The 19,325-nt window shown below is 46.3% G+C and overlaps 1 protein-coding gene across 1 annotated transcript in view; it reads right to left on the reverse strand.

The window, feature by feature from the left end:
- Positions 1-19,325, reverse strand: part of LOC134922728 (cytochrome P450 3A12-like) — a 157,445-nt gene that overhangs the window by 80,289 nt on the left and 57,831 nt on the right. The window contains exon 4 of the mRNA XM_063920691.1: positions 1,811-1,910. Within this exon, the coding sequence (XP_063776761.1) occupies positions 1,811-1,910 (100 nt within the window). The remainder of the gene's footprint in view (positions 1-1,810; positions 1,911-19,325) is intronic.

A 19,325-nucleotide genomic window follows, 5' to 3' on the forward strand; every position in this document is an offset into this window, starting at 1 on the left:
GGATATCACCATCTGCCTGGGAATATATTTAACCTATGTTTAAACTGTGCAGAATAATATACTGCTCTCTATAGCAATATCTATATTTATATGATATATGTTCTCTCCTGGATGATGTTTGTAAACTATATCACTGGATTAATGTTTGTTTTTAATGTATTTCAGCGGCTGCTAATACGGGCTGACGGGCGCTGGAGATCGGGTTTCCAGGGCGACTTCCGGGATGGAACGCAAGCAGGGTGGTCTCTATGACAACGACCGGAAGCACCAGACCGGAAGTATGTCATCGGGATGGGATCCGAACCTCAGGTGTGACCGGGCGCGATGTGCGGCGCTGATGGAGGAGGGTATTTCAAGGGGTAAGTGTCTGTATGTTTTTTTGTACTTGGTGTGGTCTGGAAGAAGGAGCTAAGAGCTCCGAAACGTCACTAAATAAACCAGCATTTTTTTGCCTATTTACTAACCCTGCGAGTGCCGTGTTATGCCGTCTTTGGAGAACTATACTATTAGGACTCTGGCACCGGGGGACGCTGAATTGCTATTGAGTGCCGACTGAGTTGGAGGACTATATATATATATATATATATATAAATAGATAGATAGATAGATAGATAGATAGATAGATAGATAGATAACAGTCTGTAGATTCGGCACTCATGAATGAGAATCAGCTTGACCGGTGCCCTCTAAATCAACTTTGCAGGTTGAAGATATAAGCACAATTTAAGCGGCACATCATGTCTTAGCTCAAATAAACGGGTCCAGTCCCTCGGTTTATTTGAGCTAAGACCTGGAGTGCCGCTTAAATTGTGCTTTTATATATATATATATATATATATTGGTATTATAACAAGACAACTGAAAGTCTGTTAAGTGCAATTGCTACATTTAAAAGGATTCTTCTTATAACAGGCTTTCACTTGTTTACATTGAAGTGACTGAGAGGTCTATTCATGAAGTAGTGAAAAGAGTGAAGAAGTGAACCAGTTGAGAAGTTGCACATTGGAACCAATGAGTGTTGATGTAACATTTATAAAGTGCATTCTAGAAAATTATGCATGGGCAACTTCTCCACTGGCTCAGTTCTCCACAGTTTTCACTGCTTCATGAATAGACTCGAATCTTCTTCGGCTACACTGTTACAAATCATTATCACTTTGTATTTCAGAGCACTATTGTCACATATAGATAGGGGGGTATCCAATTAGCAGAGGTTATTGACTATGGCTAATTGGTTTGCTGGGAGCTATCCAATTAGCCCCAATGCAGGGCGCTCCCCCCCCCCCCCCCCATCCCAATTCCAGCACTTATCGGTGATTATGCTTTGAGTGCCTCAGGCACATGAAGCATAATCCATGACAAGGGCCCCTTAGACCTCTGATAAGTGCTGCAAAAATACATAGGTCCCCAGCTTTTCGCAGGACCTATGTATTTTGGTGCAACATATGGGTGTTTTTTGCGGGAACTAATTGGATAGGGTGATAAAAAAACTCAAATTTTTCGCGCCCACGGTACTATCGCGGGTAGTTGGATACCCCCTAAGTGTTCTATCTTATTTTATCATAACAAATTGTCAAATCTATATATGCTCTAGGCTCCTACCAATTTACAAATTGTTTTAAATATTTTTTTATTGTCTATTTATTATTGTATTAATACCAGTAAACTCTTATATTGAATCTGATTGTGCTTCCAGTCTTGTCCAGGCGCATTGTCATAGAAAACAGTGAGGTGATAGAGATAGCTATTAATTCATTACTAAGCTCTTCAAAAGGATTGCCTGTTATAGGAGCGATGTTCTGTCACTTACCCTTCTGTTTGTGAATAAGCTGTAGCATTCCTTGACTAGAACGGCTTTAATAATAACTGTATCCATAATGGCAAGAACTGGCTGTCTACCATCATAGAACCTGAAGAAAAAAATAAAAACTCTTAGAACCATTTTACAAGGAACACCACCATTGGGGCACGTATGACCTACGTCAAGAGCACAAATTGATTGTTTTTATTACACATAACAAAATTTAAAACTTGTAAAATAGTTAAAAAGTTAAGGCAATACAAAGTAATACAGTTATTTATTTATCTATATACTCAGTGCTCAGTAAGGACATTTCAGATTTAGCTACGGCCCTGAGCGATAACTGTACAGGCACTGAGCGGATTTTAACTGCACTTATCACCTACACACAGTCCTGATCCTCAACAATATGTCTACTTCCTAGTAAAATGTTAAGTTGTATCATGATTGATACTTATTCAACCAACAAAGTCTAGATACTCGAAGTGTTCAAAATAAAATAACAAATAAATCAAACATCAGTTGAGGTCACATCCCTTCCTGTTCCTGGATAAATACTGTAATGTATAAAAAAAAAGCACAATTTCAGTGTATAATTATAATATAAAATGTATTTAACTCTATATATATATATATAATAAGAATTTACTTACCGATAATTCTATTTCTCGGAGTCCGTAGTGGATGCTGGGGTTCCTGAAAGGACCATGGGGAATAGCGGCTCCGCAGGAGACAGGGCACAAAAAGTAAAGCTTTAGGATCAGGTGGTGTGCACTGGCTCCTCCCCCTATGACCCTCCTCCAAGCCTCAGTTAGGATACTGTGCCCGGACGAGCGTACACAATAAGGAAGGATTTATGAATCCCGGGTAAGACTCATACCAGCCACACCAATCACACTGTAAAACCTGTGATCTGAACCCAGTTAACAGTATGATAACAGCGGAGCCTCTGAAAGATGGCTCACAACAATAATAACCCGATTTTTGTAACTATGTACAAGTATTGCAGATAATCCGCACTTGGGATGGGCGCCCAGCATCCACTACGGACTCCGAGAAATAGAATTATCGGTAAGTAAATTCTTATTTTCTCTATCGTCCTAGTGGATGCTGGGGTTCCTGAAAGGACCATGGGGATTATACCAAAGCTCCCAAACGGGCGGGAGAGTGCGGATGACTCTGCAGCACCGAATGAGAGAACTCCAGGTCCTCCTTAGCCAGGTTATCAAATTTGTAGGATTTTACAAACGTGTTTGCACCTGACTAAATAGCCGCTCGGCAAAGTTGTAAAGCCGAGACCCCTCGGGCAGCCGCCCAAGATGAGCCCACCTTCCTTGTGGAATGGGCGTTTACATATTTTGGCTGTGGCAGGCCTGCCACAGAATGTGCAAGCTGAATTGTATTACACATCCAACTAGCAAAAGTCTGCTTAGAAGCAAGAGCACCCAGTTTGTTGGGTGCATACAGGATAACAGCAAGTCAGTTTTCCTGACTCCAGCCGTCCTGGAACCTATATTTTCAGGGCCCTGACCACATCTAGCAACTTGGAGTCCTCCAAGTCCCTAGTAGGCGCAAGACACCACAATAAGCTGGTTCAGGTGAAACACTGACACCACCTTAGGGAGAGAACTGGGGACGAGTCCGCAGCTCTGCCCTGTCCGAATGGACAAACAGATATGGGCTTTTTTGAGAAAAAAACCACCAATTTGACACTCGCCTGGTCCAGGCCAGGTCCAAGAGCATGTTCACTTTTCATGTGAGATGCTTCAAATCCACAGATTTGACTGGTTTTAAACCAATGTGTTTTGAGGAATCCCAGAACTACGTTGAGATCCCACAGTGCCACTGGAGGCACAAAAGGGGGTTGTATATGCAATACTCCCTTGACAAACTTCTGGACTTCAGGAACTGAAGCCAATTCTTTTTGGAAGAAAAATCGACAGGGCCGAAATTTGAACCTTAATGGACCCCAATTTGAGGCCCATAGACACTCCTGTTTGCAGGAAATGCAGGAATCGACCGAGTTGAAATTTCTTCGTGGGGCCTTCCTGGCCTCACACCACGCAACATATTTTCACCACATGTGGTGATAATGTTGTGCGGTCACCTCCTTTCTGGCTTTGACCAGGGTAGGAATGACCTCTTCCTGAATGCCTTTTCCCTTAGGATCCGGCGTTCCACCGCCATGCCGTCAAACGCAGCTGCGGTAAGTCTTGGAACAGACATGGTACTTGCTGAAACAAGTCCCTTCTTAGCGGCAGAGGCCATAAGTCCTCTGTGAGCATCTCTTGAAGTTCCGGGTACCAAGTCCTTCTTGGCCAATCCGGAGCCATGAGTATAGTTCTTACTCCTCTACGTCTTATAATTCTCAGTACCTTAGGTATGAAAAGCAGAGGATGGAACACATACACCGACTGGTACACCCACGGTGTTACCAGAACGTCCACAGCTATTGCCTGAGGGTCTCTTAACCTGGCGCAATACCTGTCCCGTTTTTTGTTCAGACGGGACGCCATCATGTCCACCTTTGGTAATTCCCAACGGTTTACAATCATGTGGAAAACTTCCCCATGAAGTTCCCACTCTGCCGGGTGGAGGTCGTGCCTACTGAGGAAGTCTGCTTCCCAGTTTCCATTCCCGGAATGAAACACTGCTGACAGTGCTATCACATGATTTTCCGCCCAGCGAAAAGTCCTTGCAGTTTTTGCCACTGCCCTCCTGCTTCTTGTGCCGCCCTGTCTATTTACGTGGGCGACTGCCGTGATGTTTTATCCCACTGGATCAATACCGGCTGACCTTGAAGCAGAGGTCTTGCTAAGCTTAGAGCATTATAAATTTACCCTTAGCTATATTTATGTGGAGAAAAGTCTCCAGACTTGATCACACTCCCTGGAAATTTTTTCCTTGTGTGACTGCTCCCCAGCCTCTCGGGCTGGCCTCCGTGGTCACCAACATCCAAAACTGAATGCCGAATCTGCGGCCCTCTAGAAGATGAGCACTCTGTAACCACCACAGGAGAGACACCCTTGTCCTTGGATATAGGGTTATCCGCTGATGCATCTGAAGATGCGATCCGGACCATTTGTCCAGCAGATCCCACTGAAAAGTTCTTGCATGAAATCTGCCGACTGGAATTGCTTCGAAGGAAGTCACCATTTTTTTACCATGGCCCTTGTGCAATGATGCACTGATTTTAGGAGGTTCCTGACTAGCTCGGATAACTCCCTGGCTTTCTCTTCCGGGAGAAACACCTTTTTCTGGACTGTGTCCAGAATCATCCCTAAGCACAGGAGACTTGTTGTCGGGATCAGCTGCGATTTTGGAATATTTAGAATCCACCCCTGCTGTTGTAACAGTATCCGAGATAGTGCTACTCCGATCTCCAACTGTTCCCTGGACTTTGCCCTTATCAGGAGATCGTCCAAGTAAGGGATAATTAAGACGCCTTTTCTTCGAAGAAGAACCATCATTTCGGCCATTACCTTGGTAAAGACCCGGGGTGCCGTGGACAATCCAAACGGCAGCGTCTGAAACTGATAGTGACAGTTCTGTACCACGAACCTGAGGTACCCTTAGTGATAAGGGCAAATTTGGGACATGGAGGTAAGCATCCCTGATGTCTCGGGACACCATATAGTCCCCTTCTTCCCGGTTCGTTATCACTGCTCTGAGTGACTCCATCTTGATTTGAACCTTTGTAAGTGTTCAAATTTTTTTAGATTTAGAATAGGTCTCACCTAGCCTTCTGGCTTCAGTACCACAATATAGTGTGGAATAATACCCCTTTTCTTGTTGTAGGAGGGGTAATTTAATTATCACCTGCTGGGAATACAGCTCGTGAATTGTTTCCCATACTGCCTCCTTGTCGGAGGGAGACCTTGGTAAAGCAGACTTCAGGAGCCTGCGCAGGGGAAACGTCTCGACATTCCAATCTGTACCCCTGGGATACTACTTGTAGGATCCAGGGGTCCTGTACGATCTCAGCGTCATGCTGAGAGCTTGTCAGAAGCGGTGGAACGCTTCTGTTCCTGGGAATGGGCTGCCTGCTGCAGTCTTCTTCCCTTTCCTCTATCCCTGGGCAGATATGACTCTTATAGGGACGAAAGGACTGAAGCTGAAAAGACGGTGTCTTTTTCTGCAGAGATGTGACTTAGGGTAAAAAACGGTGGATTTTCCAGCAGTTGCCGTGGCCACCAGGTCCGATGGACCGACCCCAAATAACTCCTCTTCCTTTATACGGCAATACACCTTTGTGCCGTTTGGAATCTGCATCACCTGACCACTGTCGTGTCCATAAACATCTTCTGGCAGATATGGACATCGCACTTACTCTTGATGCCAGAGTGCAAATATCCCTCTGTGCATCTCGCATATATAGAAATGCATCCTTTAAATGCTCTATAGTCAATAAAATACTGTCCCTGTCAAGGGTATCAATATTTTTAGTCAGGGAATCCGACCAAGCCACCCCAGCTCTGCACATCCAGGCTGAGGCGATCGCTGGTCGCAGTATAACACCAGTATGTGTGTATATACTTTTTATGATATTTTCCAGCCTCCTGTCAGCTGGCTCCTTGAGGACGGCCCTATCTATAGACGGTACCGCCACTTGTTCTGATAAGCGTGTGAGCGCCTTATCCACCCTAAGGGGTGTTTCCCAACGCGCCCTAACTTCTGGCGGGAAAGGGTATACCGCCCATATTTTCTATCGGGGGGAACCCACGCATCATCACACACTTCATTTAATTTATCTGATTCAGGAAAAACTACGGTAGTTTTTTCACATCCCACATAATACCCTCTTTTGTGGTACTTGTAGTATCAGAAATATGTAACACCTCCTTCATTGCCCTTAACGTGTGGCCCTAATAAGGAATACGTTTGTTTATTCACCGTCGACACTGGATTCAGTGTCCCTGTCTGTGTCTGTGTCGACCGACTAAAGTAAACGGGCGTTTTAAAACCCCTGACGGTGTTTTTGAGACGTCTGGACCGGTACTAATTGTTTGTCGGCCGTCTCATGTCGTCAACCGACCTTGCTGCGTGTTGACATTATCACGTAATTCCCTAAATAAGCCATCCATTCCGGTGTCGACTCCCTAGAGAGTGACATCACCATTACAGGCAATTGCTCCGCCTCCTCACCAACATCGTCCTCATACATGTCGACACACACGTACCGACACACAGCACACACACAGGGAATGCTCTGATAGAGGACAGGACCTACTAGCCCTTTGGAGAGACAGAGGGAGAGTTTGCCAGCACACACCAAAAACGCTATAATTATATAGGGACAACCTTATATAAGTGTTTTCCCTTATAGCATCTTTTTTATATATTTCTAACGCCAAATTAGTGCCCCCCCTCTCTGTTTTAACCCTGTTTCTGTAGTGCAGTGCAGGGGAGAGCCTGGGAGCCTTCCCTCCAGCCTTTCTGTGAGGGAAAATGGCGCTGTGTGCTGAGGAGATAGGCCCCGCCCCTTTTTCGGCGGCCTCGTCTCCCGCTCTTAACGGATTCTGGCAGGGGTTAAATATCTCCATATAGCCCCCGGAGGCTATATGTGAGGTATTTTTAGCCAAAAATAGGTTTTCATTGCCTCCCAGGGCGCCCCCCTTCCAGCGCCCTGCACCCTCAGTGACTGCCGTGTGAAGTGTGCTGAGAGGAAATGGCGCACAGCTGCAGTGCTGTGCGCTACCTTAAGAAGACTGAGGAGTCTTCATGCCGCCGATTCTGGACCTTCTTCTTGTTTCAGCATCTGCAAGGGGGCCGGCGGCGAGGCTCCGGTGACCATCCAGGCTGTACCTGTGATCGTCCCTCTGGAGCTAATGTCCAGTAGCCAAAGAAGGCAATCCATCCTGCACGCAGGTGAGTTCACTTCTTCTCCCCTAAGTCCCTCGTTGCAGTGATCCTGTTGCCAGCAGGACTCACTGTAAAATAAAAAACCTAAGCTAAACTTTTCTAAGCAGCTCTTTAGGAGAGCCACCTAGATTGCACCCTTCTCGGCCGGGCACAAAAATCTAACTGAGGCTTGGAGGAGGGTCATAGGGGGAGGAGCCAGTGCACACCACCTGATCCTAAAGCTTTACTTTTTGTGCCCTGTCTCCTGCGGAGCCGCTATTCCCCATGGTCCTTTCAGGAACCCCAGCATCCACTAGGACGATAGAGAAATATATGTATATATATATATATATATATCACAAGTTCCAAAATGAAACCATAAGATAACAAATATTCTAGAAATGAATATTATCATCATAAGAATCACCAAACAATCTGCCATAGCCCAAACTGACTTAAGTAGAAGCTGAGAAACAACATGCATCGCCAAGTACAGGATCATCACACTCAGCTATGTAGGAAGGCGACTGAGACACTACATGGATCACCGGATAACCGGACCACTGCACTCAGTTGGAGGTAGGTTCAGAAACCAGTAACCTTTAAGAAAAGAATAAATACAAACAATGAGTAAGGGGCATATCTGTCTACAAAATGTGCACATGGGCACAAAATGCAGAAAGCTTAACATGTGCTATGGGTTATAGACCATAACATCTATTAATGGTCTTACAGACCAAATGACAGAAGGGTACAGTAGTCCTTCTGAGCTCCAAGTATCAAATGGCAGCAACCAACTGAACCATGGCATTTCAATATGCTAAACTTTGCCTGTGTTAACTTTCCTACACACTAGCACTTCACTGTATTCTATTATTCCTACATTAGTATAAATATGTCTTGAAGACTAAAGACCAAACATTGAATGTCACAAAACACTCCATACTGTACTATCATCAATATAAATAAAAAGTGGGGCACAATGAGAGGGTGGTATTCAGTATACCGGTTGTTAGGATCCCGGCGCACAGTATACCGGCGCCGGAATCCCGACAACCGGCATACCGACACCTTTTCTCCCTTTTGGGGGTCTACGCCCCCCCTGGAGGAAGAACAGATAGCATGCCCGCAGCGTGCCGAGTGCAGCGAGCCCGCAAGGTGCTCATTTGCACTCTGTCCAATAAAAAGATGTCAGTCCTCTTTAAAAGCGCTTGTCTCAGCTGCAGCTGTGTCACTTTATATATAGCAGATCAGCTTCAGAACTGCTTAAGCAAAACTTTTATCTAAAACAAACAATAAAGTGCTTCACAGCGCTGCTCTTACACCAAGTCTCTAGGGGATACCACACTTTCAAAGTATATAGAGATAGTCCATATATTTCGTCCGCTTAAATAAACAATATCTCTGATACACTTCACAATGTTGCTCTTATACTCCCTCTCCGGAGCATGCCATGTTTATCATGAAAGAGACAGTCTATTTGAATGTCCACTTCAATAACGAGTTTTCCAATGCAGATATAAAAGGAAACACACTTTATTTTAAAAGATCCACTGTTAAAAAGGTCACTCTTTACCAAGTCCGCTAATATGAACGTTCTCTTCTGTTTTATGTATAGCAATTTCAGTTACATTCGGTTAGCAGTTAGGTCTGGCATAGATGGATGTTCCCAGGTGGGAGCTCACCAAATCCGCTGGACGCCGATCTCCTTAGCGGGGGCTTTCTACTCGGGAAATGCGTTACCCGTATACACTGCCGTTCCCTCCGCTGGCTGTCCTCCGGCTGTGAACCTCCCGGCGCTGCACGCGCTTCTGACCGCTCTGCTCTCCTCCCGTCCCTGAATGCTTTCTGCTGTTCTCGAATAGTGACCACGTCCACCTGCTGCCGCCGACGCGTTTCTACCCTAATTGGGTCTTTGTCAAGGCACAGGTGGACATGTCTGGTCACTCCCTTTATACTACCTACAAAGTATTTGCTATACTCACTCCTGGGTACATCCATCCATAGTCCGGGGTTCTCTTAAGGGCACATAGCTTGTAACCGGCACACATTTACTACTTTACATTTAATCAATCAATCCATACAGAAAAGCATCTTTTCCAAAACAGATGTATATAGAGGCACACAAATGTTCTCACAGATAGACAGAATTCCTTTCAAATATATACTTAATGATGGATTTTAATGCAAGAACCATTTCAACTCAAAACTACCATTTAAACCCTTTGGTTGAAGTGTTTTTAGTTCATGTATCCACCACATTTCCTTCTTAGCTAAGGCTGAAGCTACATCGTTTCTTCTCCAATTCCCTTTTACATGGTCAATAATTTTAAAACTATCAATGCTATCTGTGGAGCAATTATGTGCCTCTTTACAATGTGCAGATAAGCAGTGGTTCTCTACACCTTTCTTAATGTTTTTGAGGTGCTCACCCATTCTAATTTTGAATGGGTGACTGGTTCTCCCCACATATTGCTGATGGCATTTACATTGTAACAAATATATTACATTGTTACTCCCACAAGTCAAAAATTGTTTGATCTTATATTCCTTCTTGGTGCTATTCGAAATAAATGAATCTATTTTATTACCTTCTTTACTTTTAACCCCCTCGACACCCCACACATAACCCACATCGATAAAAACCTTTCGATTTGACTCTGGTGGTCATCGTAGGTTTGGGGGCAGTAGCACTCTTTACTAACCGAGTTTTCAAATTCGGTGCACGCTTATATATTACTTGTGGATTATCAGGTAATATTTTCTCTAAAATAGGATCTGTTTTCAGAATTCGCCAGTGTTTCTTTAATGTGGCTTCAACCTTCTTGCATTCGCTGTTAAATGTAGTTATAAAAGGGATGGTATACTTGTTCTCTTTCCTTTGATTTGGCCCATTCAATAAATTATCTCTATTAACTGTCTCTACTTCATTCAAAACTCGCTCCAAATTACTTTGTTTGTAACCCTTATTTAAAAATTGTTTTTTCATTGTAAGAGCATGTTCTTTATATACTTCATTTTCGGTACAGTTCCTCTTAAGGCATCTAAATTGACTGCCTGGGACACCCTGTAACCAACTAGGATGGTGATTGCTATCCCTCACTATGAAGGAGTTGCTATCCGTTGGTTTGAAGAAATTCTTTGTACATATATCTTAATCTTTTATATATATACTGTTAGATCCAAATAATTGACTTGGGTCTCGCTATTCACAAAGGTCAGACGTACACCAAAGTCATTATCATTTAATCCAGGGGTGTCCAACCTTTTACCTTCCCTGGGCCACATTAGAAGATGAAAATTTGGTTTGGGCCGCACATAAAATAAAACAACAGTAACGATACCTGATCATCCAAAAAAACCATAGAAAACATAGTTAACATATTAAACTTACTTGTAGCTGTGCCCCTGTAGCTGCATCCCTTGTAGTTGTGCCCCTGTAGCTTCGCCCCTTGTAGCTGTGCCACTATAGCTGCGCCCCTTGTAGTTGTGCCCCTGTAGCTGCGCCCCTTGTACTGTGCCCCTTGTAGTTGTGCCCCTGTAGCTGCGCCCCTTGTACTGTGCCCCTTGTAGTTGTACCCCTTGTAGTTGTGCCCCTGTAGCTGCGCTCCTTGTACTGTGCCCCTAGTAGCTGTGCCCCTGTAGCTGCGTCCCTTGTAGTTGTGCCCCTGTAGCTGCGCCCCTTGTAGCTGTGCCACTATAGCTGCGCCCCTTGTAGTTGTGCCCCTGTAGCTGCCCCCTTGTACTGTGCCCCTTGTAGCTGCCCCCTTGTACTGTGCCCCTTGTAGTTGTGCCCCTGTAGCTGTGCCCCTTGTACTGTGCCCCTTGTAGTTGTGCCCCTGTAGCTGTGCCCCTTATAGTTGTGCCCATGTAGCTGCCCCCTTGTACTGTGCCCCTTGTAGCTGCCCCCTTGTACTGTGCCCCTTGTAGCTGCCCCCTTGTACTGCGCCCCTTGTAGTTGTGCCCCTGTAGCTGCCCCCTTGTACTGTGCCCCTTGTAGTTGTGGCCCTGTAGCTGCCCCCTTGTACTGTGCCCCTTGTAGCTGCCCCTTGTACTGTGCCCCTTGTAGTTGTGGCCCTGTAGCTGCCCCCTTGTACTGTGCCCCTTGTAGCTGCCCCCTTGTACTGCGCCCCTTGTAGTTGTGCCCCTGTAGCTGCCCCCTTGTACTGTACCCCTTGTAGCTGCCCCCTTGTACTGTGCCCCTTGTAGCTGCCCCCTTGTACTGTGCCCCTTGTAGTTGTGCCCCTGTAGCTGTGCCCCTTGTACTGTGCCCCTTCTAGTTGTGCCCCTTGTAGTTGTGGCCCTGTAGCTGCCCCCTTGTACTGTGCCCCTTGTAGTTGTGCCCCTGTAGCTGTGCCCCTTGTACTGTGCCCCTTGTAGTTGTGACCCTGTAGCTGCCCCCTTGTACTGTGCCCCTTGAAGTTGTGGCCCTGTAGCTGCACCCTTGTACTGTGCCCCTTGTAGCTGCCCCCTTGTACTGTGCCCCTTGTAGTTGTGGCCCTGTAGCTGCCCCCTTGTACAGTGCCCCTTGTAGCTGCCCCCTTGTACTGTGCCCCTTGTAGTTGTGGCCCTGTAGCTGCCCCTTGTACTGTGCCCCTTGTAGCTGCCCCCTTGTACTGTGCCCCTTGTAGTTGTGGCCCTGTAGCTGCCCCCTTGTACTGTGCCCCTTGTAGCTGCCCCCTTGTACTGTGCCCCTTGTAGCTGCCCCCTTGTACTGTGCCCCTTGTAGTTGTGGCCCTGTAGCTGCCCCTTTGTACTGTGCCCCTTGTAGCTGCCCCCTTGTACTGTGCCCCTTGTAGCTGTGCCCCTGTAGCTGTGCCCATTGTACTGTGCCCCTTCTAGTTGTGCCCCTTGTAGTTGTGGCCCTGTAGCTGCCCCCTTGTACTGTGCCCCTTGTAGTTGTGCCCCTGTAGCTGTGCCCCTTGTACTGTGCCCCTTCTAGTTGTGCCCCTTGTAGTTGTGGCCCTGTAGCTGCCCCCTTGTACTGTGCCCCTGTAGCTGTGCCCCTTGTAGTTGTGCCCCTTGTAGTTGTGGCCCTGTAGCTGTCCCCTTGTACTGTGCCCCTTGTAGTTGTGGCCCTGTAGCTGCCCCCTTGTACTGTGCCCCTTGTAGTTGTGGCCCTGTAGCTGCCCCCTTGTACTGTGCCCCTTGTAGCTGCCCCCTTGTACTGTGCCCCTTGTAGTTGTGGCCCTGTAGCTGCCCCCTTGTACTGTGCCCCTTGTAGCTGCCCCCTTGTACTGTGCCCCTTGTAGTTGTGGCCCTGTAGCTGCCCCCTTGTACTGTGCCCCTTGTAGCTGCGCCCTTGTACTGTGCCCCTTGTAGCTGTAAAAAAACACACACACACGCACAGACACATACTTACCGCTCCTGCAGCGCTGCCTCCGTCTCCGTCCGCCGCTCCACGTGTTCTTGTACAACCAACTTCTCCGCTGGGCTCCTCTACTCTCGCGCTGCTCAGTCACGTGTGCCGCTATGCAGCGGAGGAGGGCTACACTATGACTGACAGCGGAGAGGGCGTGAGCTGGTGCTGGTCCCAGCAGCAGCAATCCAATCAGGATGTGCTGACAGCCTGCTGGGGCCGGCTCAGCCTCACATGTGGTGTCCGTACTCAAAAAAAAAAAAAACCTCTGCTGCAGCGCTGCTCCTGGGCCGCATTACTAGCCGACTTGGGCCGCATGCGGCCCGCGGGCCGCGGGTTGGACAAGCCTGATTTAATCTCTCTTGGAACCTCTTTAGGGAGTTGTCACCTCCTCTCCATACAAAGATTATATCATCTATGTACCGATGGTATTGTACGAGACCCGCACCCAGCTCGCTCCACACGAATTGCTCCTCCCACCAATTCATAAAAAAATATTCGCGAAACTGGGCGCGAATCTCGTACCCATCGCAGTCCCAAGGCGCTGTATATAATGGGTATCTTTAAAAAAGAAATGATTGTTTTTCAGGATAAATTCTATACTTTCCAGTATGAACTTTTTTAAACCCACTTCCATATTCTCCTTCTCTAATGCATTCTTAACTGCCTGTAGGCCACAATTATGTTCTATAATAGAATACAAAGATCCTACATCTGCAGTCACTAGAATGTCACCCTGTTGCCAATTAATATCCTTCAATTTATTTATTGCATTGGTAGTATCTTTCAAATACGCCTTACCCTTACATGCTATGGGTTGCAAATATGAGTCAATTAATTGGGATAGATTTGAAGTGATAGATTCTACCCCTGCTACAATAGGACGTAATGGAGGGTCCACTGCGTCCTTATGAACTTTAGGCAGACCATACATCACTGGGAGGGATGGGTCCTCTATTTTCAAAAAATCTCGTTCCTTTTCTGTTATTACTCCCATCTCACAATATTTTTCTACTAAGGTATATAAATCCTTTTTAATTCTATCCATGGGATTTTTTCTTATGATGTTATAAGTCAAATTATCTCCCATAGGACTCAAAGTCGCTTTACATACACCAAAAACATGATACATAATACAGAGAATTTAAACTTACAAGTACAAAACCATACAGAAATATTTAAGACCAACAAAAACCTAGATAGTACAATAAGCATAGTTGCAGGGTTTGTTGCAGACATTTTGGGTAATAACTTCCATGAGTTGTCCACTCCACTCCCACAAGGTACCAGGTGAGGCAGCCGTCTGGGCGCACTACGTAGGATTTCCCTGGGTGGAATAGGTTACACCAAGAAGAGATATCACAAAATGGGGGGGTTGCAGCATACTAATACTTTTAGTAGGGTCCCAACATAACCGTCAGGTCCATATATTTTTCATCCCATTTTGCTCCTCTGCCTGATGTCACATTGAGATCTCAGTTTCTTTTGTCGAAGTCAAAAATATTATAGCCACACGCATCACGTACAAACACCACACAGATGTTACCGTGCGGGTGCTTGTTCTGCCGTGCGTGCGCATGCTCGAAAGTTACGTATAATCGCTCACGCGGTCCTGCGTATTACCGCGTGGTATGAGTAAATACAGTAGCATACTCATTCGCATGGAAAAGCCACAAAGACATATCTCATTTAATCCACATAGTACATAAATTTACACATGCCTATATGCACCACACCAGCAAGTTACATGTGCTTGAAAGGTATAACAACAGAGGGATTCGACTTTACAGGATAAGAGGGGACAGAATTAGGTTAGGAGGTGGTGTTTGGTATCCAGCTGTACAGTATTTTAAGAGCAATAATCCGGTATCAGTTTGCAGAAGATAGCACGCTCCTACGCATAGATATGCGCAGGAACAGAATATTAATATTAACTGTATTTACTGTACTCTTGATATTCGGCGGGAACCCAGTGTTATGATTCCAGCACTCTGGTCTGAGGAGATCTTATTGCAAGGACCGGAGCACTGGAACGTAATGCTGGGGAAGGGAGCGGGAATGGAAAATAGCCCCTGGCGCCCTAACTCCGTTGTCTCGCCCGTGCTGTCAGAAATCCCCTGCGAGACTATGGTTGCTTGAGCCCATGGCAGCCGCGTTTGAAGGGCGGATTATGTCTGCCCAACTCCGATGCCCCCTCAGGTCTTAATGGGAGACAAAGGGAAATCCGAGACAGGGTGATAACAAGGGGCCCTCTGACTAAACAACCAGGCCAGGGGCTACAAGCTAACTGGAAACTAGAATATGTGCGGAAAAACCGCCAGGGAAAAGGACAACCAAAATATCCACTTGTCCACTCTCCTACCCGGCACCGCCAAGTTCCGGAGAGGACTTGTGGAAGCGGAACCCTCCGCAAATGCTCCGAAACAGAATATAAAGATAAAGCGGCTGAGCCGCAACACACGGCAGAGCCGCAACTCACGAACACCACTCGATATTCTCTGGTGATCGTTGAGGACTACAGGGGACCAAACGACTTCTTGGGATGAGATGACAACTCCAAGATACAGGACTTCTGAGGACAGGAATGACCGGACACAGCAGGACTGGAACAGACGTTCAGCAAACCAAAACAGCATGCAAGAAGCTATTACCGGCGTCTGTGTGAAGCACTGAGAAGCATTTAACAAAGAGTCCTCCAATCAAATGCCCCCAGTCTAATTGCCCCAAATGCTGTGCAGCTGCCCTGCTGCATGCCCACAAGACCAGCGTGTATGTTGAAATCTGACCCCGCAACGGGGAACGCGGTCCGTCCATGGCGTCCCCGTTGCCAGGGTCCAGGCGGCTCAGCCGCTCGGCATCCCTGTGTTGCTAGGGAGCCGGCGGCTACGCACGCACGGCGTCCCTAGTTGCTAGGTGCCGGGCCGCGAGGACATCGCGGACCCCGGCGCCTAACAGTACCCCCCCCTTGAGGAGGGGTCAAGGAACCCCTAAAGCCAGGTTTCTGAGGAAATTCTCGAAAAAATGCCCTCTTGAGCCTAGGGGCATGAAGATCCTTATCCAGGACCCAAGACCTTTCCTCCGGACCATAGCCTTTCCAGTGCACTAAAAAATAAAGCCGACCCCGGGACAATTTAGAGTCAAGAACTTTCTCTACCAAGAATTCCTGTTGTCCCTGTACATCCACTGGAGATCTACCCTGAGAGAGCCTCCGAGGAAATTTACTGGAAGAAACGTATTGTTTCAACAGGGAACAATGAAAAGTATTTCCAATCTTAAGGGATCTTGGTAAACGTAGCCGAAAGGCAACTGGGTTGACCTTCTTAATAATAAGAAACGGTCCAATAAATTTGGGTCCCAATCTAGCCGAGGATTGTCGAAGCCTGATGTTGCGAGTTGACAACCACACCTTATCTCCCACCTTAAAAGTGCAAGGACGTCGGAGCCTGTCAGAAAATTTCTTCTCTCGGAAGGCTGCTTTTCTGAGAGCAAGGTGCACTTTTTTCCAAATTGCTCTGAGATGGGAGGTTAAGGTTAGCAAGGAGACTGGAGAATGATGAAAAAAAGAATTGGCTCTGGGGTGAAAACCAAAAACTGAAAAGAATGGAGACTCTTTAGTGGAGGAATGACAAGAATTATTGTAAGCAAATTCAGCCAAAGGGAGAAACTCGGACCAATCATTCTGAAGTTTGGCTGAATACAAGCGCAAATATTGTTTTAATGACTGGTTGACTCGTTCGGTTTGCCCGTTGGATTGTGGGTGGTAACCGGATGTTAACGACAGTTTCATCTTTAATGAAGCACAAAAACATTTCCAGAATTGTGCGATGAATTGTGGACCCCGATCAGAAACAATATCAGTGGGCAACCCATGAAGGCCTGAACACATGGCGGATGAACAAAACTGCCAACCCTTGAGCAGAAGGCAATCGAGGAAGAGCAATAAAATGAGCCATTTTACTAAAACGGTCCACTACCACCCATATGACTCGGAATCCGGCTGAAAGGGGAAGGTCAACCACAAAATCCATGGAAATATGAGACCATGGCCTGAGAGGAACAGTTAAGGGCATAAGTTGCCCAATAGGCAAGGAACGGGGAACCTTATGCTGTGCACAAACCTGACATGAATAAACAAATTCCTTAACGTCTTTAGAAAGACTAGGCCACCATACTGAGCGAGAGACTAACTCCAATGTCTTAGTGACTCCCGGATGCCCTGAAACTTTGTTGTCATGAAATTCAGTTAAAACAGTGGCTCTCAAACATTCAGGGACGTAAAGACGACCAGCAGGAGTAAATCTAGGAGCTTGGTGTTGAAGCTGGTTTAACTGGGTAAATAAATCCTGTGTGAGGCCTGCCCGGATGACCGAAGATTGAAGTATGGGGGTAACAACAGGATTGCTATTGTGAACCGGAAGAAAGCTACGTGACAGGGCATCAGCTTTAGTATTCTTGGAACCAGCCCTGAAAGTGATTATAAATTTGAAACGAGTAAAAAATAATGCCCAACGTGCTTGCCGGGCATTAAGCCGTTTAGCTGATTCAATGTATTGCAGGTTCTTATGATCAGTCAAAACCGAAATAGTATGTTTTGCTCCCTCCAGCCAATGCCTCCACTCCTCGAAAGCCCACTTTACCGCTAGTAACTCCCGATTAACAACGTCATAGTTGGATTCAGCGGAGGAGAATTTCCTGGACATAAAGGCACAAGGATGTAACTCCAGAGACTCCGGATCCTTTTGAGAAAGGACAGCCCCCACTCCAACCTCTGAGGCATCAACCTCCACAACAAAGGGCAATTCCGGATTAGGATGTCTGAGGACTGGAGCCGAGACAAAGGCTTGTTTCAAGGCTCGGAAGGACAACTCAGCTTCATGCGACCAGTTGGTAGGATCCGCTCCTTTCTTTGTCAGAGCCACTACGGGAGCAACCAGGTCAGAAAAAGAATGGATGAACCTCCTATAATAATTTGCAAACCCTAAAAAGCGCTGAATTGCTTTTAAATTGGTGGGTTGCGCCCAATTAAGGATGGCCTGGAGCTTCTTTGGTTCCATGGAAAATCCCTGAGGGGAAATTATGTACCCTAAAAAAGATACTTCCGTGACGTGAAAATCACACTTCTCCAGCTTGGCATATAAATGATTCTCACGTAACTTTTGAAGAACCAGACGCACCTGGGTAACATGTTGTTCCATCGATTCAGAATAAATCAAGATGTCGTCTAAATAAACGACCACGAATTTCCCTAGGAAGTCACGGAGCACATCATTAATGAGGTCTTGAAAAACTGCTGGAGCATTAGACAGGCCGAACGGCATCACCAGGTATTCGTAGTGACCCGACTGAGTGCTGAAAGCCGTCTTCCACTCATCTCCAGATTTAATTCGGATGAGGTTGTAAGCTCCTCTAAGGTCAATTTTAGAAAAAATCACAGCAGAACGTAACTGATCAAAAAGTACCGAAATTAACGGCAAAGGATAGGTGTTTTTTACTGAGATCTTATTCAGGGCTCTAAAATCAATGCATGGTCTAAGCGAGCCATCCTTTTTCTCCACAAAGAAAAAACCTGCACTTAAAGGAGATTTTGATGGTCTAATAATAAGATTTTACTTACCGATAAATCTATTTCTCGTAGTCCGTAGTGGATGCTGGGACTCCGTAAGGACCATGGGGAATAGCGGCTCCGCAGGAGACAGGGCACAAAATAAAAGCTTAAGGATCAGGTGGTGTGCACTGGCTCCTCCCCCTATGACCCTCCTCCAAGCCTCAGTTAGGATACTGTGCCCGGACGAGCGTACATAATAAGGAAGGATATTGAATCCCGGGTAAGACTCATACCAGCCACACCAATCACACCGTACAACTTGTGATCTGAACCCAGTTAACAGTATGATAAACGCAAAGGAGCCTCTGAAAAGATGGCTCACAACAATAATAACCCGAATCTTTGTAACAATAACTATATACAAGTATTGCAGACAATCCGCACTAGGGATGGGCGCCCAGCATCCACTACGGACTACGAGAAATAGATTTATCTGTAAGTAAAATCTTATTTTCTCTGACGTCCTAGTGGATGCTGGGACTCCGTAAGGACCATGGGGATTATACCAAAGCTCCCAAACGGGCGGGAGAGTGCGGATGACTCTGCAGCACCGAATGAGAGAACTCCAGGTCCTCCTCAGCCAGGGTATCAAATTTGTAGAATTTTGCAAACGTGTTTGCCCCTGACCAAGTAGCTGCTCGGCAAAGTTGTAAAGCCGAGACCCCTCGGGCAGCCGCCCAAGATGAGCCCACTTTCCTTGTGGAATGGGCTTTTACTGA

This window comes from Pseudophryne corroboree, chromosome 1 (assembly GCF_028390025.1).
Source record: "Pseudophryne corroboree isolate aPseCor3 chromosome 1, aPseCor3.hap2, whole genome shotgun sequence".
Lineage (NCBI taxonomy): Eukaryota > Metazoa > Chordata > Amphibia > Anura > Myobatrachidae > Pseudophryne > Pseudophryne corroboree.